Genomic DNA, 26,572 nt, shown 5'->3' on the forward strand with positions numbered 1-26,572 from the left:
TTTGGAGACCACTTCACCGAGCACCTTCGCTCCATCCGCCAGAAAAAGTGGGATCTCTTGGTGGCCACCTATTTCACTTCTACTTCCCATTCTAACATTTCAGTCCGTGTCCTCCTCTACTGTTCCGATGAGGCTACAAACAGGTTGGAAGAGATTCTTCGGTTCTGTCTGGGTAGCCTCCAACTGATGGCATGAACATCGATCTTTTGAACTTCTGGCAATGACCCCTACCCCTCACCATTCCCCATTCCTGTTTCCCTCTCTCACCTTATCTCTTGACCTGCCCATCACTTCCCTCTGGTGCTCCTCCCTCTTCTCTTTCTTACACGGTCTTCTACCCTCTCTCATCAGATTTCCCCTTCTCCAGTCCTTTATCTCTTTCGCCAATCAACTTTTCAGCTCTTGACTTCACTCCCCTCCCCTTGACCCAGTTTTCACTTAAAAGCTGCCACCTTTGACTTCTTCCTCACCTCCCCCCTTCTTCTTACCCTGGCTTCTCACTTTCCATTCAAGTCCCAAAGGAAGGTCTTGGCTTGAAACATCAACTGTTTACTCTTTTCCATAAATGCTGCCTGACCTGCTGAGTTTTTTCAGCATTTTGCATGTTACTTTATATGTAAATCTGTTGGGGGCCATCTACTGTATCTGGTGCTCTTGGAGTGGCCGCCCTGACATTGGTGAGACCCGATGTAGATTGGGGTACCTTGTCGAACACATCCACAAAAAGCAGTATTTTCCAATGGCCAACCATTTCAATTCCTATCCCCATTCCTGTTCTGACTTTTTGGTTCACTGCCTCCTCTTCTGCCACAATGAGGCTACTCTCAGGTTGGTGGAGCAACACCTCATGTTCTGTCTAAGTGGCATCTAACCTGGTGGCATGGACATCGATTTCTCCAACTGCCAGCAATTTTTCTACCCTTCCCCTTCCCTCTTTTACATTTCTCCATTCTGGCCTCTACCTCTTGTCCTCACCTGCCTATCACCTCCCCCTGGTGCTCAACCCCCTCCCCTGATCATTCATTCTCTCCTCCTATCAGATTCCTCCTTCTCTAGCCCCTTGCTTTTTCCATTTATCACCTTCCAGTTTCTTATTTTATCACCCATTACCCACCACCTGGCCACCTATCACCTTCTAGTTTGTCCTCCTTCCTCTTCCCCTACCTTCTTATTCAGGCGTCTTCCCACTTTTTTACAGTCCTGATGAAGGGTCTTGTCTCAAAATGTTGACCGATTATTCATTCCCATAGCATTTTGTGTGTGTTGCTCTGGATTTCTAGCAGCTGAAGAACCTCTTGTGCTAACAATTATTATGTTCTCCTTTACGCTTATGTACAGGAAATGACATTAAGCAATCTTGAATCTTACAATATTCAATTAATCTATTACTAGGCTATGAAGCAAGACAAATGGGAATTTAAAGTAAAGACAAAAATCTGCAATTGGTGAAAACTTGAAACAAGAACAAAATGCTAAACATATTAACTGTAAAGAGAAACAGAGTTAACATTTCTGGTAAATGGCTTTTCGTCAGAACAAGGAAAGTTATGGGTCAAGCAAAACGCTTTAAGTTGAGGAGAGGTAAGAGATGGAAACAACTTAAAACATACTTGTTTTCTAAATTTTCGTGGTTGTTATTAGTCAGTTGAAACTCTATTTTTCATACCACAAAAAGCATGCAAAAAGCATGGTTTATACAATGGAAAGTAGGATGCTTGTGAGTGTGAGTGAATTCGGCAATGCAAGAGAAAATCTACTTTTCTCCTCCTCAGACAGCGAGTCAAGCAAATCACTTTTCCTGCTGTGCACCAGAATCACTTTGGAATTTTTAGTTGTCAGTGACATTTTCAGATGGTATTTTCTTCCATAATTACAATTAAGTTAGGATATAAATCAGGTTATAAGTCACGGATTTGAAGACAATCGCAATATAGCAAATGCAGACTTACCACCCAACCATCTAGATTGGCAATTAATGAACTCCGGCTTCCTGTCTGAAAGGTGTCGCTGAGAAATATTGTGAAGGATTTGAAAGAAGGTACATTTCTCAGAGGCTGTGCTGGCAACCCACTGGTCAAAGGCGTTCTCAAACACAAGGTCAAATTCAGGACAATCCTAGAAGACAATAATAATTAACAAATTGCTTTTGTGTTGAAATAATGAGAATGCCTACATTCGTCCAGACGGAGGAAAATAATTACTTTCATTTGATTAGTTTATAACATACAAGCATCGTTAATGACATTATCTTTGAAATGATAAGTTCCCTGTGTGTGCAGAGCCTGTAGTACAATAATCTTTTAATGTGGATTGTGTTACAAATCTGTGAAATTGGGAAGAAATTTCAGGCCTTCATGAAGGTGCCACAGAGGACATTTATATGAAATTCAAGTTAACGGAACTGAAAGCAAATTATTGACCTGGTCAGAAAAGCCAATTTGACTTTAAAAATAAACTGAATTGAGAAAATGGCAAGTATTCAAATTAGAAATTATGGACAATGGTATCACATGGGGATATCGCTGGCAAGACCAAATTGATTCACCTCAGCCCAGATTCTACCGTGAGTGGCATAAAAATAGTTTCGTACAATTGCTCACAGACCTTCATTGGGCTTATTTGCAAAGAGCACTGGCCTCCTTTCATCTGATTAAATCTAGCATCTGGTGTCTGTGACATCTGTGAGCAGGTACACAGTAGGGAGCCACTCCAGCCAAATCAGATTAAAGATTCTTCAGGGAGACATACAGACTACCACACAGAAGAAGCAGGAATTAAAAATGCCAAAGAAACTAAATTTTGGGATACAGATACAGAATTACAGAGGAAGAAGCAAATAAAATAGTTTATATGTCTGCAACAGCGCAGGAGGCCATTTGGCCCTCAAACCCCTGCTGGCCCTCTGAAAGTACATTGCAAGTCATTACTGACATTTCCCCATAGTTCTGTAGGATTGCATTCTTCACAGGGAATGAGATTTCACACCGATGCAACTTAATTTCTCACGGACACTCTTGAGTTCTCACTGAGATTTTCATGGAAAATCCAGATTATATTCAATAAAATGAATCACAGAGAGGGATATATCAAAGTTTGTTGAAGATAAACAGTTGTGACATGCTGGGTTCTGTAAACAGAAGCCTAAAATTATAAAGTGACATTGATTGAATAAATAAGCAGCAGCTTCATCCGCTGGAGCCAAGCATGAGAGCAAAAAAAATTGATTTGAATATGAAATTTACAAAGAAAAACTGGAAGCAGTGAAACTCAAAGATTAGAGCATCAAATATATATTATTGCTTCATTGTAGTCATAATGAAGCAATAAATAATTCAAAGATTAAAGGATGAAAATTTTGATTTGAAGAAAATAGAAACTATAAATGTTTGGAAGTTGTGCACAATATCTGATTACAGCATACATTTCTGGGGACAAAAGGAAATTGATAAATTTACACAAAAATAGTGTTAAGAGATATAGAGACAATATAATTGTACAATCCTTTTCCTTTGTCCCCACTGAAATCATATTTAGATTTGGCAACAGAATATTCAATTCAATATGATTCAGTCAAATCTACTGTTTACAATAAAGACAATTTTTACAGTTCTTTTTTAAGGTCATAAGAAGCACGGTGGACAAAGAAAATCTGGCAATTGCAACAGATGTAGAGTTCAACTGAAGAATATAAACAATACTGAGGCTGAGAGACAGTTATGTACTGAGGGAAATGAAGGAACATGGCACAGGGTCAGAAAAGAAGGCTGATTCAGCTTTGATTTTGATTAGTGAAGAGTGCGCAAGGGATTATCTGATCAACTCAGGCCACTGCTTCTCATGTTACTTTTCAAAATACTGCAGACTGTGAGGTGAACTAAAACCAAAGACAATACCTGCTGATTTATTGTTTTTTTTAAATGCAGTGAGAGTTTACAATCTGGAATGCTTTGACTGACAGACAGAGGGAGATGGCTCAACTGTGATCTTCAGAACAGAACCGGATCAGTATTTGTAAGAAACAAAATATCAATGGCTTCAGGAAAAGGGCAAACAATGAAATGAGCTGCAATACGCCTGCAGAGAGCCCATGAGGATTTGAGCAGTCAAACAGCCTCTTCCTGTGCTGTTAATTCCTTCTGCCTGTAGTTACAAGTACATACAAAACCAGGCTCGCTAGCCCATTATCTTCATGCCAAACGTTGGAAAGAGTTATCCAAACAAGTGCCCTGATTTTTCTCCATAACTTATAAAATTAGGGTGAATTGGAGAATTCCAAGATACTGATTGGGCAATGAAGTGCAAAAATTAATTCCCAGCTTTGTAGCGATGATGTTACTGGAAGAGCAAATTGGGAATCTAGAGGCAAGTTCAAAACCAACCACTGCAGCTGAGAATTTTTAATAACATCTGGTTTATCAGTGGTGACTACGATACTTACAGGCTGCAGTGTAAAACCACCTGAATCAATACAGTATTTTAGAGAAGGAAAGCTTGAAATGACTGGCCCACAAAAGGGTTCCGCATATTGTTCTGGTTACCACATAAGAGAAACAATGTGATTCCTGTACAGAAAGTGCAGAGGTTTTTTATGAGGACATTTCTAGGACTAGCAGGTTTACAACAATGGCTTTGCGAAGATTTAACTGGGGTCAAGAGGCCTAGAGTGTAAATGGTAAGAACACACTAGTGTGACTTTGGAGGCATAGGTTTAAAGTAACTAGTAGAAAGATGAGAAGAACGTGGACAGTAAGAGTAGATTGTTCAATTGTTCTGGGCTGCTCCACTACTGAATATAATCATTCTCTTCATTACCTTGTCCCTGCCTTCTTGCCTTAATCCCCTGGACCCTCTGGTATTAAATTGTATCCATCTTCATGAACTTAACGACCTGGCCTCCAATGCCTTTTGGTACAGAGAATTCCAGGATTTCATCACACTCTTAGTAAAAAAAAACATTTCAGTTCTAAATGGCATAGCACTAATCTAGAGGCTTTGACCCCAAAATTCGGGATTCTGCAGCCACCGGGAGAATCTGTCCTACATTTAGTTTGTATAGTCCTATTAGAATGTAATAGTTTTCATTGAGTTCTTCTCTCATTCTTCTATCCTCCAGTGAACATAGATCCAATCTTCATGCCTTAGCCCCATCATTCCAGGAATAAGTTGAGGATATCTTTGTTCCATTCCTTCTGTGTCAAGAGCACCTTTTCTCAGCTGGAAAGACCGAAATTGCATTCTGATATCTGGATGGGGTCTCACCAAAGCACTGTCGAGCTGCAGGAAAGCATCTTTGTTCCTTGCCTTAAAAGCTCTTGCAACGGAAGGTGACCCTAACTGCTTAATTTCAGCAACTTGGTGTACATGGACAACTCAGTGACAGTGCACTTTTCCAAATATTCAGATAATAATCTGTCTTTCTGTTTTTAAAACAATTCCACAATTATCCACATTAAACTTCATTATCTCATAGATTTGCTCACTAACCCAATATACCAAAAATCAAGCTGTAGCCTCTCTGCATTTTCTTGTTACAGCTAATAGTCCCTCTCAGCACTGTATCTTTTGCAAACTTGGAGATGTTATATTTCCTTCCTTCATGCAAACCATTGAGATATACAGTATTGAGAAATACTGAAGTCTAAACACTCACCTTGCATCCTAGTTACTTAATAGGAACATAGAAAACCTACAGCACAATACAGACCCTTTGGCCCACAATGCTGTGCCGAACATGTACTTACTTAAGAAATTACCTAGGGCTACCCATAGCACTCTATTTTTGTAAAGCACCATGTACCGGTTCAGGAGTTGCTTAAAAGACCCTATTGTATCCGCCTCCACCACCGTTGCCGCAGCCCATCTCACACACTCGCCACTCTCTGCAAAAAAAAAACTTACCTCTAACAGCTCCTATGTACCTACTTCCAAGCACCTTCAAACTCTGCCCTCTTGTGTTAGCCACTTCAGCCCTGGGAAAAAGCCTTTGACTATCCACACGCTCAATGCCCCTCATCATCTTATACACCTCTATCAGGTCACCTCTCATCCTCTGTTGCTCCAAGGAGAAAAGGCCAAATTCACTCAACCTATTCTCATAAGGCATGCTCCCCAATCCAATCAACATCCTTGTAAATCTCCTCTGCACCCTTTCTATGGTTTCTATATCCTGCCTGTAGTGAGGTGACCAGAACTGAGCAGAGTACTCCAAGTGGGGTCTGACCAGGGTCCTATATAGCTGTAACATTATCTTTTGGCACTTGAACTCAACCCCACGAATGATGAAGGCGAATACATGATATGCCTTCTTGACCACACAGTCAACCTGCAAAGCAGCTTTGAGTGTCCTATGGATTCAGACCCCAAGATCCCTCTGATCCTCCACACTGCCAAGAGTCTTACCATTAATACTATATTCTGTCATCATATTTGACCTACCAAAATGAACTACCTCATACTTATCTAGATTGAACTCCATCTGCCACTTCTCAGCCCAGTTCTGCATCCTATCGATGTCCCGCTGTAACCTCTGACAGCTCGCCACACTATCCATCACAGCCCCAACCTTTGTGTCATCTGCAAATTTACTAACCCACCCCTCCACTTCTTCAACCAGGTCACTTATAAAAATTACGAAGAGAACAGGTCCCAGAACAGATTCCTGAGGCACACCACTGGTCACCAATCTCCATGCAGAATATGACCCATCTACAACCACTCTTTGCCTTCTGAGGCCAAGCCAATTCTGGATCCACAAAGCATAGTCTTCTTACAATGTGTTAATTATGGGATTAAATTTGCTATCCTCCAAATGTAAGAACTGCTCCAGGTTCTAAAGACTTTTAGAAGGCAACCACAAATGCATTCACTATTTCCAGGGGCACTTCCTGTAGTACTCTGGGATGTACAGAACGTTTGCAAATTCTTGTGCCAAACACCCTAATTGTTAACTTGCAGGTTGAGTCTGTTATGAGGAAGGCAAATGCAATGTTAGCATTCATTTCAAGAAGTCTCGAATATAAGAGCAACAATGTAATGCTGAGGCTTTATAAGGCACTGGTGAGGCTTCACTTTGAGTATTGTGAATAGGTCTGGGCTCCTCATTGAAGAAAAGATGTGCTGGAGAGGGATCAGATGAAGTTCAGAAGGATAATTCCAGAGATGAAAAGGTTAACATATGAGGAACGTTTAATAGCTCTGGGCCTGTAGTCGCTGGAATTTAGGACTTGGGGGGGCGGGTGGAATCTCATCGAAACCTTTCGAAGGTTGAAAGGCCGAGACAGAGTACATGTAGAAAAGATGTATCCCATGATGGGAGAGTGCAGAACAAGAGGGCACAGCATCAGGACAGAGAGGTCCATTTAAAACAGAGTTGTGGAGAAATTTCTTTAGCTAGAGGGTGGTGAACTTGTGGAATTTATTACCATAGGCAGTTGTGTAGGCCAGGTCACTGGGTGTATTTAAGGTGGAGATTGATAGGTTCTCGAAAGGCCAAGGCAAAGGTTATGGGTATAAGGTTGGGGAGTGGAGCTGAGGAGGGGAAAAAAGAATCAACCATGATTGAATGATGGAGTAGACTCGATGAGCCAAATGGCCTAATTCTGCTTCGATGTCTTATGGTTTCTTGGTATTTGAATTATGTGCAATGGATTTGATGTTAATCATATTTCAGGATTACAGTTTAACTTAAAGACACTCATGGCACTGGTACCATAAGACCATAAGATATAGGAGCAGGAGAAGGCCATTCGGCCCATCGAGTCTGCTCCACCATTCAATCATGGGCTGGTCCAATTCTTCCAGTCATCACTACTCCCCTGCCTTCTCTCCATACCCTCTGATGCCCTGTCTAATCAAGAACCTATCTATCTCTGCCTTAAATGCACCCAATGACATGGCCTCCTTAGCCGCTCATGGCAACAAATTACACAGATTTACCACCCTCTGACTAAAGTAATTTCTCCGCATCTCTGTTCTAAATGGATGTCCTTCGATCCTGAAGTCATGCCCTCTTGTCCTAGACTCCCCTACCATGAGAAATAACTTTGTTGTATCTAATCTGTTCAGGCCTTTTATCATTCGGAATGTTTCTATGAGATTCCCCCTCATTCTCCTGAACTCCAGGGAATACAGTCCAAGAGCTGCCAGACATTCCTCTTACAGTAACACTTTCATTCCCGGAATCATTCTCGTGAATCTTCTGTGAACCCTCTCCAATGTCAGTATATCCTTTCTAAAATAAGGAGCCCAAAACTGTACACAATACTCCAAGTATGGTCTCAAGAGTGCCTTTATAGAGACTCAACATCACATCCCTGCTCTTATATTCTATACCTCTAGAAATGAATGCCAACATTACATTCGCCTTCTTCACCACTGACTCAAGCTGGAGGTTAACTATTAGGGTATTCTGCACAAGGACTCCCAAGTCCCTTTGCATCTCTGCATTTTGAATTCTCTCTCCATCTAAATAATAGTCTGCCCGTTTATTTCTTCCACCAGAGTGCATGACCATACACTTTCCAATATTGTATTTCACTTGCCACTTCTTTGCCCATTTTCCTAAACTATGTAAGTCTCTTTGTTTCCTCAACACTACCCACTCCTTCAGCTATCTTTGTATCATTGGCAAATTTAGCCACAAATCCATTAATCCCATAGTCCAAATCATTCACATACATCGTAAAAAGCAGCGGTCCTAACATCGACCCCTGTGGAACTCCACTGGTAACCAGCAGCCAGCTGGAATAGGATCCCTTTGTTTCCACTCTCTGTTTTCTGCCAATCAGCCAATGCTCCACCCATGCTAGTAACTTCCCTGTAATTCCATGGGCTCTTATCTTGCTAAGCAGCCTTATGTGTGGCACCTTCTCAAAGGTCTTCTGAAAATCTAAGTACACCACATCTACTGTATCTCCTGCTTGCAATTTCCTCAAAAATTGCAGTAGGTTAGTCAGGCATGATTTTCCTTTCAGGAAATCATGCTGACTTTGGCCTATCTTGTCATAGAAACATAGAAAATAGGTGCAGGAGTAGGCCATTCGGTCCGTTGAGCCTGCACCACCATTCAGAATGATCATGGCTGATCATCCAACTCAGAACCTTGTACCAGCCTTCCCTCCATTCCCCCGATCCCCTTAGCCACAAGGGCCATATCCAACTCCCTCTTAAATATAGCCAATGAACTGGCCTCAACTGTTTCCTGTGGCAGAGAATTCCACAGATTCACCACTCTCTGTGTGAAGAAGTTTTTCCTAATCTCAGTCCTAAAAGGCTTCCCCTTTATCCTCAAACTGTGACCCCTCGTTCTGGACTTCCCCAACATCGGGAACAATCTTCCTGCATCTAGCCTGTCCAATGCCTTTAGGATTTTATACGTTTCAATCAGATCCCCCTCAATCTTCTAAATTCCAACGAGTACAAGCCTAGTTCAGCCAGTCTTTCATCATATGAAAGTCCTGCCATCCCAGGAATCAATCTGGTGAATCTTCTTTGTACTCCCTCTATGGCAAGGATGTCTTTCCTCAGATTAGGGGACCAAAACTGCACACAATACTCCAGGTGTGGTCTCACCAAGGCCTTGTACAACTGCAGTAGTACCTCCCTGCTCCTGTACTCGAATCCTCTTGCTATAAATGCCAGCATACCATTCGCCTTTTTCACCGCCTGCTGTACCTGCATGCCCACTTTCAATGACTGGTGTATAATGACACCCAGGTCTCGTTGCACCTCCCCTTTTCCTAATCGGCCACCATTCAGATAATAATCTGTTTTCCTGTTTTTGCCACTAAAGTGGATAACTTCACATTTATCCACATTAAATTGCATCTGCCATGAATTTGCCCACTCACCTAACCTATCCAAGTTACCCTGCATCCTCTTAGCATCCTCCTCACAGCTAACACTGCCGCCCAGCTTTGTGTCATCCGCAAACTTGGAGATGCTGCATTTAATTCCCTCATCCAAGTCATTAATATATATTGTAAACAACTGGGGTCCTAGCACTGAGCCTTGTAGTACCCCACTACTGGTCCCGTTTATTCCCATTCTTTGCTTCCTGTCTGCCAACCAATTCTCTATCCACATCAATACCTTACCCCCAATACCGTGTGCTTTAAGTTTGCACACTAACCTCCTGTGTGGGACTTTGTCAAAAGCCTTCTGAAAATCCAAATATACCACATCCACAGGTTCTCCCCTATCCACTCTACTAGGTACATCCTCAAAAAATTCTATGAGATTCGTCAGACATGATTTTCCTTTCACAAATCCATGCTTACTTTGCCCGATGATTTCACCGCTTTCCAAATGTGCTGTTATCACATCTTTGATAACTGACTCTAGCAGTTTCCCCACCACCGATGTTAGGCTAACCGGTCTATAATTCCCTGGTTTCTCTCTCCCTCCTTTTTTAAAAAGTGGGGTTACATTAGCCACCCTCCAATCCTCGGAACTAGTCCAGAATCTAACGAGTTTTGAAAAATTATCACTAATGCATCCACTATTTCTTGGGCTATTTCCTTAAGCACTCTGGGATGCAGACCATCTGGCCCTGGGGATTTATCTGCCTTTAATCCCTTCAATTTACCTAACACCACTTCCCTACTAACACGTATTTCGCTCAGTTCCTCCATCTCACGGGACCCTCTGCCCCCTACTATTTCCGGAAGATTATTTATGTCCTCCTTAGTGAAGACAGAACCAAAGTAATTATTCAATTGGTCTGCCATGTCCTTGCTCCCCATAATCAATTCACCTGTTTCTGTCTGTAGGGGACCTACATTTGTCTTAATCAATCTTTTTCTTTTCATATATCTATAAAAGCTTTTACAGTCAGTTTTTATGTTCCCTGCCAGTTTCTCTCATAATCTTTTTTCCCCTTCGTAATTAAGCCCTTTGTCCTCCTCTGCTGAACTCTGAATTTCTCCCAGTCCTCAGGTGAGCCACTTTTTCTGGCTAATTTGTATGTTTCTTCTTTGGAATTGATACTATCCCTAATTTCCCTTGTCAGCCACGGGTGCACTACCTTCCTTGATTTATTCTTTTGCCAAACTGGGATGAACAATTGTTGTAGTTCATCCACGCAATCTTTAAATGCTTGCCATTGCATATCCACCGTCAACCCTTTAAGTGTCATTTGCCAGTCTATCTTAGCTAATTCACGTCTCATACCTTCAAAGTTACCCTTCTTTAAGTTCAGAACCTTTGTTTCTGAATTAACTATGTCACTCTCCATCTCAATGAAGAATTCCACCATATTATGGTCACTCTTACCCAAGGGGCCTCTCACGACAAGATTGCTAATTAACCCTTCCTCATTGCTCAATACCCAGTCTAGAATAGCCTGCTCTCTAGTTGGTTCCTCGACATGTTGGTTCAAAAAACCATCCCGCATACATTCCAAGAAATCCTCTTCCTCAGCACCCTTACCAATTTGGTTCACTCAATCTACATGTAGATTGAAGTCACCCATTATAACTGCTGTTCCTTTATTGCACACATTTCTAATTTCCTGCTTAATACCATCCCCAACCTCAGTACTACTGTTAGGTGGCCTGTACACAACTCCCACCAGCGTCTTCTGCCCCTTAGTGTTATGCAGCTCTACCCATATCGATTCCACATCCTCCCGGCTTATGTCCTTCCTTTCTATTGCGTTAATCTCCTCTCTAACCAGCAACGCCACCCCACCTCCTATTCTTTCATGTCTATCCCTCCTGAATATTGAATATCCCTGGATGTTGAGCTGCCATCCTTGGTCACCCTGGAGCCACGTCTCTGTGATCCCAACTATATCATATTCATTAATAACAATCTGCACTTTTAATTCATCCACCTTGTTACGAATGCTCCTTGCATTGACACACAAAGCCTTCAGGCGCGCTTTTACAACTCTCTTAGTCCTTATACAATTATGTTGAAAAGTGGCCCTTTTTGATGCTTGCCCTGGATTTGTCGGCCTGCCACTTTTACTTTTCACCTTACTACTTTTTGCTTCTACCCACATTTTACACCCCTCTGTCTCTCTGCACTGGTTCCCATCCCCCTGTTGTGAACTAACCTCCTCTCGTCTAGCCTCTTTAATTTGATTCCCACCCCCCAACCATTCTAGTTTAAAGTCACCTCAGTAGCCCTCGTTAATCTCCCTGCCAGGATATTGGTCCCCCTAGGATTCAAGTGTAACCTGTCCTTTTTGTACAGGTCATGCCTGCGCCAAAAGAGGTCCCAATGATCCAAAAATTTGAATCCCTGCCTCCTGCTCCAATCCCTCAGCCATGCATTTATCCTCCACCTCATCACATTCCTACTCTCACTGTCGCTTGGCACAGACAGTAATCCCGAGATTACTACCTTTGCAGTCCTTTTTCTCAACTCCCTTCCTAGCTCCCTATCTTCTCCTTTCAGGACTTCTTCCCTTTTCCTACCTATGTCATTGGTACCTATATGTACCATGACCTCTGGCTCCTCACCCTCCCACTTCAGGATATCTTGGACACGATCAGAAATATCCCAGACCCTGGCACCAGGGAGGCAAACTACCATCCGGGTCTCTGGACTGCATCCACAGAATCGCCTATCTGACCCCCTTACTATCGAGTCCCCTATTACAACTGCCCTCCTCTTCCTTTCCCTACCCTTCTGAGCTACAGGGCCGGACTCTGTGCCGGAGGCACGGCCACTGTCGCTTCTCCCGGGTAAGCTGTCCCCCCAAACAGTACTCAGACTATTGTCAAGGGGCACAGCCACTGGGGTACTCTCTATTACCTGACTCTTCCCCTTCCCCCTCCTAACCATGACCCACTGGTCTGCCTCCCATGGCCCCGGTGTGACCACCTGCCTGTAACTCCTCTCTATCAACTCCTCACTCTCCCTGACCAGACGAAGGTCATCGAGCTGCAGCTCCAGTTCCCTAACGCGGTCCCTTAGGAGCTGCATTTCGGCGCACCTGACGCAGATGTGGACGTCCGGGAGGCTTGGAGACTCCAGGGCCTCCCACATCCGGCACCGAGAACAACAAACTGCCCTCACACTCATACTGCCCCTCTCCTCAAATAACAACAAGAAAAAAAAATGAATACTAAACCTTCCTCGCCTCGTCCGTTTCCGCCTAAGCCCGGTGAGCCGAAGCCCTTAAGCCTTCACTCTGCTCCCAGCTCACTCCGCAGCCCGCAAACTACGCTGCCCGCTGTATGAGGCTCTGTTCCTTTTAAATCTTCCGCGTTTCACTGCCCGACGTCACACGTCTGCGCAGTCCCGCCTCTCTGAACGCCGATGGAAAAAAAACCGAAAAATTCAAAAATATCTTCCTCCGCACTCCCGCTCCGATTCTCAGACTTCCTTCTTCGAGTCATGTGCCTCCAGGTATCCGTGATCTCATCCCTGACAATTGATTCCAACAACTTCCCAACCACTGATGTCAGGCTATCAGGCCTATAGTTTCCTTTCTGCTGCCTCCCACCCTTCTTAAATAATGGAGTAACATCTGCAATTTTCCAGTCATCCAGTACAATGCCAGAATCTATCGATTCTTGAAAGATATTGTTAATGCCTCCGTAATCTCTCCAGCTACATCCTTCAGAATCCGAGGGTGCATTCCATCAGGTCCAGGAGATTTATCCACCCTCAGATCATTAAGCTGCCTGAGCACCTTCTCAGTCATAATTTTCATTCCACATACTTCACTTCCTTGACACTCTTGAATGTCCGGTATACTGCAGATGTTACTCAGAATGCACTGGAGGAACTCAGCAGGTCAGTCAGCATCAGTTGAAAAGATTAGTCGACGTTTCAGGCCAAAACCCTTTGTCAGGACTGAAGGAAGAACTTTGGGGAGGGTTTGAAGAATGCTGGTAGTTGAAAAAAACAGTAATTTGAAAGACAAAGGGGTGGGGGAGGGGAAGCAGGGAGGTGATTGGCAGGAGAACAATGCGCAGTAGTAGAAGTAGGCAGAACTATGAGGGAGGTGACGTGAAATAGGGATAGAGGAAGGGAGGGGGAGGGAATTACCAGAAGTTGGAGAATTCTATGTTCATACCAAGGGGCTGGAGACTACCTAGATGGTATATGAGGTGTTGCTCCTCCAACCTGAGTTTAGTCTCATCATGGCAGTGGAGGAGGCCATGTATGGACATATCTGAATGGGAATGGGAAGCAGAGTTGAAGTGGGTGGCTACCGGGAGATCCTGCCTGTTGTGGCGGATGGAGTGGAGGTTCTCGACAAAGTGGTCCCCCAATCTGCGTCGGGTTTCACCGATGTAGAGGAGGCCACACCGGGAGCACCGGATGCAACCCTGCCTCCCATTCCCATTCCCATTCAGATACATCCATACATGGCCTCCTCTACTGCCATAATGAGGCTAAACTCAGGTTGGAGGAGCAGCACCTCATGTACCGTCTAGCTAGTCTCCAGCCCCTTGGTATGAACACAGAATTCTCCAACTTCCGGTAACTCCCTCCCCCTCCCTTCCTCTATCCCTATGTCACTCTGCCCCCTCCCCCAGCTCCCTCATGGTTCCGCCTCCTTCTACTACTGCGCATTGTTCTCCTAACAATCACCTCCCTGCTTCCCCTCTCCCACCCCCTTGTCTTTCAAATTACTGTTTTTTTCAACTACCAGCATTCTTCAAACCCTCCCCAAAGTTCTTCCTTCAGTCCTGATGAAGGGTTTCGGCCCAAAACATCGACTAATCTTTCCAACTGATGCTGACTGACCTGCTGAGTTCCTCCAGTGCATTGTGAGTGTTCCTTTGACAACAGAATCTGCAGATTATTTTGTGTTATACTGCAGATGTCTTCCACTGTAAAGACTGATGCAAAATATGCATTCAGTTCCTCTACCATCTCTGCGTCTCTTATTACAATATCTCTAACGTCATTTTCTATTGGTCCTATATCTACCCTCAACTCTCATTTACCCTTTATATACTTAGAAGTTTTTAGTATCTTCTTTGATATTAGTCACCAGCTTCCTTTCACAATTCATCTTTTCCTTCCTAATGACCTACTTAGTTTCCTTCTGCAAGTTTTTATAAGCTTCCCAATCTTCTATCTTCCCACTGGCTTTAGCTTCCTTCTATGCCCTTTCTTGTGCTTTTACTTTGGCTCTGGCTTCACTTGTCAGCCACAGTAATGTCCTTCTTCCATCTGAAAATTTCTTTCTATTTAGAATATATCTGTCTTGCACTTCTCTCATTTTTCACAGAAATTCCAGCCATTGCTGCTCTGCTGTCCTTCCTGCTAGTGTCCCTTTCCAGTCAACCTTGGCCAGTTCCCCTCTCATGCCATTGTAATTTCCTTTATTCCACTAAGATACCAAGATATTGGAATTTAGTTTCTCCTTTCCAAATTTCAAAGTGAACTCGATCATATTGCGACCATTGTTCCCTAAGGTTTCCTTAACCTTAAGCTCTCTTATCACCTCTGGATCACCGCACAACACCCAATCCGGCACAGCCAATCCCCTAGTGGGCTAAACAACAAGCTGTTCTAAAAAGCCATCCCTTAGGCATTCTACAAATTCTTTCTTGAGGTCCAGTACTGGCCTGGTTTTCCCAATCCACTTTCATGTTAAGATCCCTAACGATTACCATGACATTGCACTTATGACATGCCTTTTCTATCTCCTGCTGTAATTTGTAATCCACATCCCAGCTGCTGTTTGGAGGCCTGTATACAACTGCCATTAGGGTCCTTTCACCCTTGCCATTTCTTAACTCAACCCATAGAGACTCTACACCTTCTGATCCTATGTCATCCCTTTCAAATGATTTAATGTTATTTCTTATACACAGGGCCATACCACCCCCTATGCCTACTAACCTATCTTTCTGATACATCGTATATCCTTGGATGTTCAGCTCCCAATGGCTGCCATTCTTTAGTCAAGTTTCAGAGATGGCTACAACGTCATACTTGGCAATCTGTAGCTGAATTTCAAGATCGTCCATTTTACTTCTTATGCTGCATGCATTCAAATACAACATTTTCAGTCCAGCATTTATTGTTTTCTGTTTTAACTGCACCACACCTGTATTGCCTTGTAACTCATCCCACTGGCTGTGATTATGGCTCACCTCCTGCCTGTCCTTTCTATTATCTCTGTTGCATGTAATCTCTGATTTATTTCTGTTTTCCCCTTCCTCAGCCCTATTTGTCTGGTTCCCATCCCCCTGCATATTAGTTTAAACCCTGCCACCAGCTCTATTAAACCTGCCTGCTTGGATATTGGAGCCCTTTGGATTCAACCTAACACCACAGATCTGATACACATTTGACACTACAGTAAAAATGTTGCATTCAGTTGTTTTTTAATGTCATATGCAGTGAAACATTAGTAACAAAAATGGTCAGGGATAAAAGGGACAGTGGAATCCTTTGCTTTCTATGCATGCTAAGGATCATGGAGTGTCTATGACATTGGACCAACATTCAAATTCTCACATTCATTCCACCGAAAGTTACCAGTCAGTTATCCTATGTCAGTTATCACAGAGTGTGGAGGGTGGGATAGTGATTGCAGGGGGAAAAATGTATAGCATTAAGAAAGAAGATGTGCTGGAACTTTTGAAAAGAATTAAGTTAGATAGGCCGCCGGGACTGGACGAGATATACCCTAGGCTACTCTGGGAAGTGAGGGAGGAGATTGCTGAGCCTCTGGCCTTTGCATCATCAATAGGGACACGAGAAGTACCGGCGGAATGGAGGATTGCAAATGTTCTCCCCTTGTTCAAGAAAGGGAATAGGGATAACCCAGGAAATTATAGACCAGTGCAGTCTTATTTCAGTGGTGGGCAAGTTGTTGGAGAAGATCCTTAGAGGCAGGATTTATAAGCATTTGGAGAGACATAAGCTGATTAGGGACAGTCAGCATAGCTTTGTCAAGGGCTGGTTGCACCTTATGAGCCTGATTGAATTCTTTGAGGATGTAACAAAACACATCGATGAAGGTAAAGCAGTGGATGTAGTGTATTTGGATTTCAGTAAGGCATTTGATAAAGTTCCCTGTGCGAAGCTCATTCAGAAAGTAAGGAGGCATGGGATCCAAGGAGACCCTACTTTGTGGATCCAGAATTGGCTTGCCCACAGAAGGCAAAGGGTGATTGTAGATGATTCGTATTCTGCATGGAGGTTGGTGACCATTGGTGTTCTGCAGGGATCTGTTCTGGGACCCCTCCTCTTTGTGATGTTTATAAATGACCTGGATAAAGAAGTAGAAGGGTGGGTTAGTAAGTTTGTGGATGACACAAATGTTGGGCGAGTTGTGGATAGTTTGGAGGGGTGTCAGAGGTTACAGAGGGACATCAGTAGGATGCAGAAATGAACTGGGAAGTGGCAGATCGAGATCAACCCAGGTAAGTGTGAAGTGATTTATTTTGGTGGGTCAAATTTGAAGACAGAACATAGTATTAATGGTAAGACTCTTGGCAGTGTGGAGGATCAGAGAGATCTTGGGGTCCGTGTCCATAGGACACTCAAAGCTGCTGTGTAGGATGATGGTGTTGATAATAAGTTGTATGGTGTGTTGGCATTCATTGACCGTGGGATTGAGTTCAAGAGCTGTGAAGTAATGTTACAGCTATTTAAGATCTTGGTCAGACCCCAGTTAGAGCACTGTGTTCAGTTCTGGTCACCTCACTACAGGAAGGATGTAGATACTATAGAGAGAGTGCAGAAGAGATATTCAAGGATGTAAACAACAGGAATTCTGCAGATGTTGGAAATTCAAGCAACACACATCAAAGTTGCTGGTGAACGCAGCAGGCCAGATAGCATCTCTAGGAAGAGGTGCAGTCGACGTTTCAGGCCAAGACCCTTCGTCTCGGCCTGAAACGTCGACTGCACCTCTTCCTGGAGATGCTGCCTGGCCTGCTGCGTTCACCAGCAACTTTGATGTGTGATTCAAGGATGTAGCTTGGATTGGAGAGAATGCCTTATGAGAATAGGTTGAGTGAACTTGTCCTTACTTCTTGGAGTGATGGAGGATGAGAGGTGACCTGATAGAGGTGTATAAAATGAGGAGAGGCATTGATCATGTGGATAGCCAGAGGCTGAAATGGCTAACACAAGGGGGCATAGTTTTAAGGTACTTGGAAGTAGGTACAAGGGGGATGTCAGAGGTAAGTTTTTCACACTGAGACTGGTGAGTGAGTGGAATGCACTGCCAGTGATGGACGTGGATACAGTAGGGTGTCTTAAGAGATTCTTAGATAGGTACATGGAGCTTAGAAAAATAGAGAGCTATGTGGTAGGGTAATTCTAGGCAGTTTCTAGAGTAGGTTACATGGTTGGCACAACATTGTGGGCTGAAGGGCCTGTAATGTACTGTAGATTTCCACTTTCTATATCGATTCAGAGACCAGGCAAATCGATAACAATGAAATGGATAGAGATATATTTTACAACTTAGTAGGAAAGTTACAAAAAGTTGATTTTAAACAAACATGAAATTGGTGAACCAAATGCGGATTCAAATGCACTATTCCTTCACTAGACTCACCTTGTTGGGATCTATACCATTCACTTGTCGAAGCTGCTCCAGTGTCCACTGTGATCTTCGCACAAAGGATGATGATCCTTCAAAATGCTTGACCTTAGTAATAGAAACCAATGTAGGTTTCTTATTGGTCACTACAATAAAATAGAAAAGACACTGGTCAGTCACATATTGGCAGCAATACAGAAAGCCTGCAGATAACATGCCTAATTAAGTAAATGACAAATTGATTGATTGCAGTAATACATAGCATCAAAGTTATATTCAATAACATGTAAGCAAATGACGACTTTATCATGTTCATTGCATTATGGTCCACAGGGCCAGTTGGATGCAGATAAGGAGCCTGATGACTCTATGTATATTAGGAACAGCTTTTTAATATGGTGTAAATCATATTAATTTTTTTAAATGCCTTGCAGTGCATTCTTGCCATAAAACAACAATTATCGATGTATGTCAGCAATAATAAGCTTGATTCTGAATCTCTTAGTAGGACTTCAAAGTCAGCTCTTCCACCTTTTTCAACTTTGTGCCATAAGCCTTTCGTTATGGCACAGACCAGGCTGCCTCAATAGAATCAACTTGCATCACTTTTTCACTGTGTTCCTACCTCATCCAATTATTTCAGGTGTCAACAAGCCTCCTTTCATTCCACTGTACATGGGATACATCTTCACAGTATGCTGCCATCACCCTGCTAAACTTTTTGTGCTCAATGTTCTAATAGTCAATAACAACATAGGCTGACTACTCAGCTGGAAACATTCCACCACAAAGGATAATTGTTGATTGGTCAAAGCATTAAGGGATAATGGGAGAAGGCAGGAGATTGGGGCTGAGAGGAAAATTGGATCAGCTGTGATAAAATGAGGGAGCAGACTCAATGGGCCAAATGGCCTAATTCTGCTCTTACATCTTTATTATAATTTTCTTTAATTCAACATGAAGAAGATTTAGTTAGCTTCAGCACCCCTCCAGCAGGCCAAATTAATGCTCTACCCTCTCCTTCCTGAATGTTAACTCTAAACCATGCGCTGGCATGACATTCGCCTCAATCACTCCCTCCAAGTCTCTGTGCTCCACTGATAACTGATCTTTTTCAGTTCCCCTTTCGTATGGGCACCTCAATATTGTGGCCATATCCTTGAGATAATCACAGCAGGAAGTATCCTCTGTGCTCTTTGCGCCTACACTACCAAAATGAGTGACATCACATTCCATGCTTTTATCTGCCAATGAACTGGAAATACATCTATTAAGACTTGATCATCTTTCATTAGTTTATTCCAGTAACAGACTTGTGGTCTTTAAATATTTATCACTAAGTAGGATAGAGTCATTTGATCATTGGCTATGCTAGGTCACAGATCAATGGCATCAATCCCTTTCCTTGACTTATTTCCCTGTAACTTCCTCATCTGTCATTCCCACCAGTTTCATGCACCTGTATTTGGGATAATTTACAGCAGCCTATGAAGCTACCAATGTCTTTGGGATGTAAGGACAAGCTGGAATACCTATGGGAAATCTATGCAGCCAAAGATAAAGATGTGCTAACACCACCCAGACTGCACAGGGAGGCAATGTCAAACCTGGTCACTGGAGCTATGAGACAACAAAGTTACCTATTACACTACCGTGCCGCCTGAAATGTACTCTCGAGCTTTTAAGGAATCAGAACTCAAACTCACTTCCACTGTATCTTATCAAGTTGTACTTCTCAATCGTGACTAGTTCCTTATCCATCCGATTATCATTTTCCATGTCACTGTGAATCCAATAGTGGATGTCATGAACAAGATTCCAAATCTCCCGACTGTAGCCCCTTTACTATTCTCTCTTCTCCCACTTCATTTTTATTCTGGCTGAACAGCAGAACATAGCAAATGGCTAGCTCGCAGGGCAGAGCACATTCAATTTAAGCTCTTTCAAGTTACTAGATCATTTTTTTCCAATGTCTCCTTGAAATTTGGTCACTCACCATAGTGTTTCTCCATTTCCCAGTGCCTGGATGCTTTTTATTTCTGCAATATGACATTTTAATATATCAATTCATTAATAACTTAAGGGGGAAATACTGCAATATTATCTCCTCAGCCTGACTTCAGAATTGATTCCTGCATTGACTACAAAATACTGCAAGAAACCCTGGTTTCATGTTGATATTGAGCGGTACTATTTTCACTGATTTGTTTGGTGGAACCCCACTATATTTATAGCATTATGACTTAAGAAAACCTTTTAATACTGCACATCTTAACACTGCGCTTGGACATATTGTAGTCAAGGTGAAATTGTTGGCACTGAGAAAGATGTGGAATAAACAACAGAAAACAAGGAAAAGTAAAATTTGGGTGAAAGAAATGACATCATTACACCACAGATGCTGTGCACTAGGGAGGAAAAACTAATTTAAGATTTTGTTTAAAACACCATGGGAGACAAATTGATAAATATTATTCTATGAAGGAAACTTATTTTGGAGATTCCAAGAGTCAGAAGTCCATGTTACATTTCGGCAGCATCAGAAATATCAGGGCCAGACTTCTTAAGAAGAGGAATGAAAGAATCCTAAATTTAATACTCAGAAGATCATCATGATATAAAACATAAAATAGTGAACTATGCAGAAGACAACAATACACTTCAAAAAGCTATACAGTCGTTTGTGGAATAGGCTCCCACATGGCAATTAAAACACAAGGACAGGAAATATAAGCATGAGGATATAATCCAGGAAAACAGGAAGAGATCTGGGGAACAAGTTATTGAAAGAGTTGAGAATGTGGCTAAAAAAGCTATTCAGAATCCTGAAATTCTAGAGTACTAGAGTAAGATCGTGAGGACATAGGTTGGATAGGGACAGTAAGAGTATCATTTCAAGGCCTGGGTAACACATTTTAGGAACGATGTAAAGAACTTATTGGTTTATTAGAATGGTTCCAGGGATAAATACTTACTGTTAAGTGGAAAGAATGAAGAGGCTGAGGTTGTTCCCCTTGCAACAGAGGTTGCAGTCAGAAGGTCGAATGAAGGTATTTAAAATCAAAAACAAGTGTAGTTAAAAAGCAGTTCCTGCTGGCAGAAAGTTTAAGCAATGTTGGGGATAGTAGTAGAGGGAGATTTAATTGTGGTTGGTCTTCAAAGGGCACTGGATAAGAATTTGAAAGGAACGAGCATTCAGTTTTGGTCACTCTTTTCTAGGGAGAAAATAAATAAACTGGAAAAAGTGCAAAAAGGAATTACATGGATGTTGCCAGGACTAGAGGGATTCAGTTATTGGGAGAGATTAGACAGACTTGGTCTTAGTCATTGGAGCATAGGAGACTGAGGAGATTATCTCAATTAGGTACATATACAATTGCAAGATGCATAGATGGGATGACTGGTCTTTTTTTCCAGGGCTAGGAAATCGAAAACTAGAAGACATAGATTTAAGGTTCGAAAAGAAAGATTTAATTAAGAACCTGGGGGACATTTTTAAATATATTTTAACATTCAGCAGGTAGTAGGTATATGGAACCAGCTACAACAGCAAGTTGATACATGTATATATTTTAGTAAGATGTGTACAGGGAAATGGATAACAGGAGTTTAGAATGATGTGGACCAAGTGCTGGGAAATGGGATTAGCCTCCATAACATGCATAGAGGTGGGGGTTTGGGGGAGGTAATATTAGTTTAACTATCCTTGTTTGCTTTCTATTGACTATGCAATGTTGTCTCATAAAAGAGTAAAACAAAGCAAAAAAAAACCTTCAGCTCATGATGTCTGTGCAAACTATTTACCAATTTAAACTGCATATCTGCCTGCACGCAGTTGACACTCATTTCCCGCCTATTCATATGCCTGTCTAAATGTCACAATAATATTGCTACATCTCCCCTGAAAGTGTGCTCCAGAGTTCTGTGTAGAAAGAAAACTTGCTTCGAAATCTCCTTAAAAGTTTCTTCCTCTCACCTTAAACCTATATCCCCTAGTAATAACATTTTTAAACTGGGGAAAAGATGGAACATCTAACCTATTGCTGCCTCTCCTAATTTTATATACTTCTATCAAGCCACCCCTCAACCTCCAAATCTTCAGACAAAGCAATCCAAACTTGTCTAACTTCTCCTAACTAATCCAGACAACATCCTCATGAACCTCTCCACGTGCTCCCAGTAGTGTGGAGATCAGATCTGCACACAATACTCCAATACTCCAAATGCGGAGCTTAGGACAATGGCGCGTAATGGCGACTCCTTTGCTTGTATCTTCACAAACAGCTCTATTTCTATCTCTGATACCTCTTTTTTTCCCTTTTCAAGGTTCTTTTAAAGACCCTGACTTGGAATTACATGCTGTCTTTGGCTCTTTGCGAAAATGGGGTCTGCTCTCGGGGCCTCAAGACCAGCCACTTTCTGATACGTCAAGGAAGTGGCCTGGAAGGCCAGCGCACCCTCAGGGTGCTGGATTTTTGCAGCTCTGGAGGTGGGCAGACTCGAGGCTGGTGCCGCCGCCTGATGCATCGTGGGAGACCGAAGATCGTAAGCAGCAAGCTAGCTGCTGGCTGTGTGCCAAGAGACCCAAGTTCTTTGGGCACAGAGCACAGAAAAAGCGAGGCAACAGACTTTTAACACCATAAATCAGCAAGTTGCTTTGTTATGTCTCCCTTCTTGCTGTGAAACGGGGACATCTCTTTTTCCCTTTTTAGAGAGGGCGAGGAGGAGAGGGGGAGAGAGGGGGAGAGGGACAGTCTGTGGTATGTCAAATACCAGGTGAACGAGTAGCCTTTCGGGTACTGCAAGTCTGTGTCTTTATTGATGCATTGCTGCACACTTGAGTACTTGGTGGGGGGTGCTGATGCTTTTTTGCTGGTGAGGGAAGGAGGGTTGTTGCTTTGCTGTTGCTTATGTGTGGGAGGGGGGAGCTGGGGCACTCCTCTGTTTTCGTGGATGTTTGCGAGGAAAAAGAATTTCAGGATGTACAAGTATATTGTATACATTTCTCTGACATTAAATGTACCTATTGAAACCAAAGTTTTATACAGCTGCAACATGACATCCAGGCATTTACATTTGCACCTCAACTGATGAAGGCAAGTATGCACATGCCTTCAGCACCTTATCTACTGGTGTTGCCAGTTTCAAGGAACTACGAACTTGTACCCAAGAGTCCGCCTGATAACTTAAGTAATGAAGCAATCTCTACCTCCATGCAGCAAGATGTAATTAAAATGTAAACCTCAACTGAAAAGCAGCAGTGTTTATGTGAGACATGCTGAAAAATAACCATCTTTCCTTGACATTCAACAATATTGCCTTTGCTGAATAGCCATATCATATAAAGGTTGCTGTTGTAACTGCTTCCACCATCTCCCCTGGAGGGTGGTCCGTGTACAGAAACTTAGGTTTTGCAAAACAGAAACAGGACCTTCAACCCTCAATATCCACATTGACCATGAATTACCTATCTATGCTAATCCTATTGTCAGTGCATGGTCCATCATCTTTCGTTGCTTGGCAATTCACATGCTTACCTTCAAACATTTTAAATGTTCTGAGAGCATTCACCTTCTACAAACAATTAGGATTCCATACCAGATTTCAATCACCTTCTGGTTTTTTTTCAATACTTTATTTTCAAAATAACAATGAAATCAACAAACATACCAGCTCAGACATGTATATAAAAAAAATAAGCAAAAAAAGACAAGCATTAGAGGGATGCCTATTGTACAATGTGCTCAAAAATACTAAACATTAAATCTCAAATGAGGGCCGTGAGAAATCAGCTGAGGGGAAATTGCTCATCCACCCCCTGCCTCGTCCAGGTAGGCAAGAAATGGATCCCAGATAGCCGAAAATTTTTTAATTGAATTGGTTCTCAAGAACCTAAGTTTCTCCATCTGTATGACTGAGATCGTGTCAGCTATCCATCTCCGAAAGGTTTTAAAGCTGTTTTAAATCACCTTCTGGTTTTAAAGCTGTTTCTGCAAATCTCCCCTTCCCATTTACCACCCCAACCCACCCACCCTTCCGCTCCTCTCCCTAAACCTAGGCTCTTTAGTTTTTGACTCCCACCATGGGGAAACTTTCCCATTTTGCACAGACCCTCTCAATTTTATATACCTCAATCAGGTCCCCCCGCTTTCAACCTTCACCACTCAAAGGAAAATAAGTCTAACTTTCTCATAGGGGAAACACTCCATCCCAGGAAACCTATGGTGCATCATCCGTGTACTTCTCCAACGTAATCACCTTCTTTCTACTGGGTGCTGACCATAACTGTACACAATATTTCAGCTGTAGCCTGATCACAAAGTTAAACAATGAGCTCCTTGATCTAATATTTATAACTCTCACTTCGGCTAGCAGCTTAACATAGGGGATGAAAGCTCGGCCAAACTTAAGAAATCTCGTTTGGGTGGATGCTGTGCAATGTGTCCCCTGTTACAAATCAGTACCACAAAATAACAAACAATACACAATATGCAATTAAACGATTGAGCTTTATAATTCCTAATTTGACTATATGGTTAGCAAAGAAAACAAAAAAAGAACAAGGGCCCATTCTCATGAAACAGTCTCATACACAACGTTGGAGCTCACTGATAAGGCTGTTCGTCCACCACCAATCTCCTCTGATTGTCGCTGACCCTCTGACCCTCGCTACAAGTCCACTCCGTCCGAGGTCTACAAACTCTCTCCATTCGCGTCTTCTCTCCTCATCTCTCTCTGGCAAAAGACCGCGAATTCCCGGCTCCCAGGCACACAAGAAAGAACAACATCCTGCGCATTGACTAGCATGGCCTTTTGTCTCTAGTCATAACCCAAACTTTGCTGCTACAGAGAAACCATTACCTCAGCAGCGGAACATTACAGAGAAGCCATTACATGAGCAGTGAAACCTTATAGCGTGTTACATATTCCATGCTCCAGATAATGAACACAAGCATCCATATCTCTTCTTCAACCGCTTATATACCTACTCAGCCATTTTCAGAACTTCTTGGACACTAAGATCCTTCTGTTCCTCAATACTTCATTGATTTTTATCTTTATATTCATCGTAGTGTTTGACCCTCACTAGCTCATTGCCTATTTCTTTCCTTTTAACTCAAAACTATTTTATGCCGTTAATTTTCAGTTAAGACATCTGCTTCTATTCCAATTGATCCTGCTAATCCCTTTCTTTTTGAAATCTGCATATTCCCTATCTCTGCCATATTGATTCCATCTGCTCCCCATGATCTATTCTCCTCTAAGGATCCTTTGGTAATACCAGTTAAGAAGAGAATCCCACCCCTTTCACCATGGTACTTCCTTGCTTCAAAACTCACTCAAACGTTCCAGAAATGCCCTCATCCCAGAGAAAAGTATAGCCTTCAGCTGTTCATCTTGTATGATGGCAAGAAATTCAGAAATGATCAAACTTAGTCTGGAGCCTTTTAAGTTCCAATCTGTTGAACTTTATATACCATACAGTATCCCAATCTTGCCTTATACAAATTATTTTAAACTGCACACTTGTAGATCAGGAGACACTTGACATGAACCAATCTTTTAATTTCTTCCCTTGCCCCTTCCTGGAATTCCTTTTTTTAAAGGAGTCTTATGTTGTTCAATTCCTGATTTGCCCCTCAAAAAAAAATTCCAATCCAGCGCAGTTTTCAGTAGAAAACTCATCCTTAATTTTCAAATCCTTATTTTTTTTTTTGCAAGGTTCCTGCAAAATACTCAACTGCTTTAGGGAAGATATACTTCTAATAGTAATTCGTTACAGGTTTAAGAATTCTAATGAAATTCTTATGACCATGCTGCATGTTACTCTTCCATATTTCTTGTTGCTTAGCATTACCAATGCCAATCCAGTTATTCGGCCACTAGAGAAATCAACTAATTTTATCAGCTCTAATTCTTGGTGTTTTCGCAACTGACAAGGTTGGGCTGGTACCACGTTATGGACTTACACCCATCAATATTACTGTTTCTGTTCCTAAGATGGCACTGGTGACATATGGTGATGCTTTATGGGCAACTTACAAAATATCCAAATATAATTCTTCTGAAATACTCTCACTGCAATCTGCAGCC

At 42.3% G+C, this 26,572-nt stretch overlaps 1 protein-coding gene across 1 annotated transcript in view; it reads right to left on the reverse strand.

Annotated features, from left to right (window-relative positions):
- The window catches only part of stxbp6 (syntaxin binding protein 6 (amisyn)), a 399,500-nt gene that overhangs the window by 144,699 nt on the left and 228,229 nt on the right, over positions 1 to 26,572 (reverse strand). Inside the window, exons 3-4 of the mRNA XM_072279073.1 lie at positions 18,494 to 18,624; positions 1,950 to 2,115 (exon numbers count right to left, since the gene is read on the reverse strand). Of these exons, the coding sequence (XP_072135174.1) occupies positions 1,950 to 2,115; positions 18,494 to 18,624 (297 nt within the window). The remainder of the gene's footprint in view (positions 1 to 1,949; positions 2,116 to 18,493; positions 18,625 to 26,572) is intronic.

The sequence above is a fragment of the Mobula birostris genome, chromosome 1 (assembly GCF_030028105.1).
Source record: "Mobula birostris isolate sMobBir1 chromosome 1, sMobBir1.hap1, whole genome shotgun sequence".
In the NCBI taxonomy this organism is placed as follows: domain Eukaryota; kingdom Metazoa; phylum Chordata; class Chondrichthyes; order Myliobatiformes; family Myliobatidae; genus Mobula; species Mobula birostris.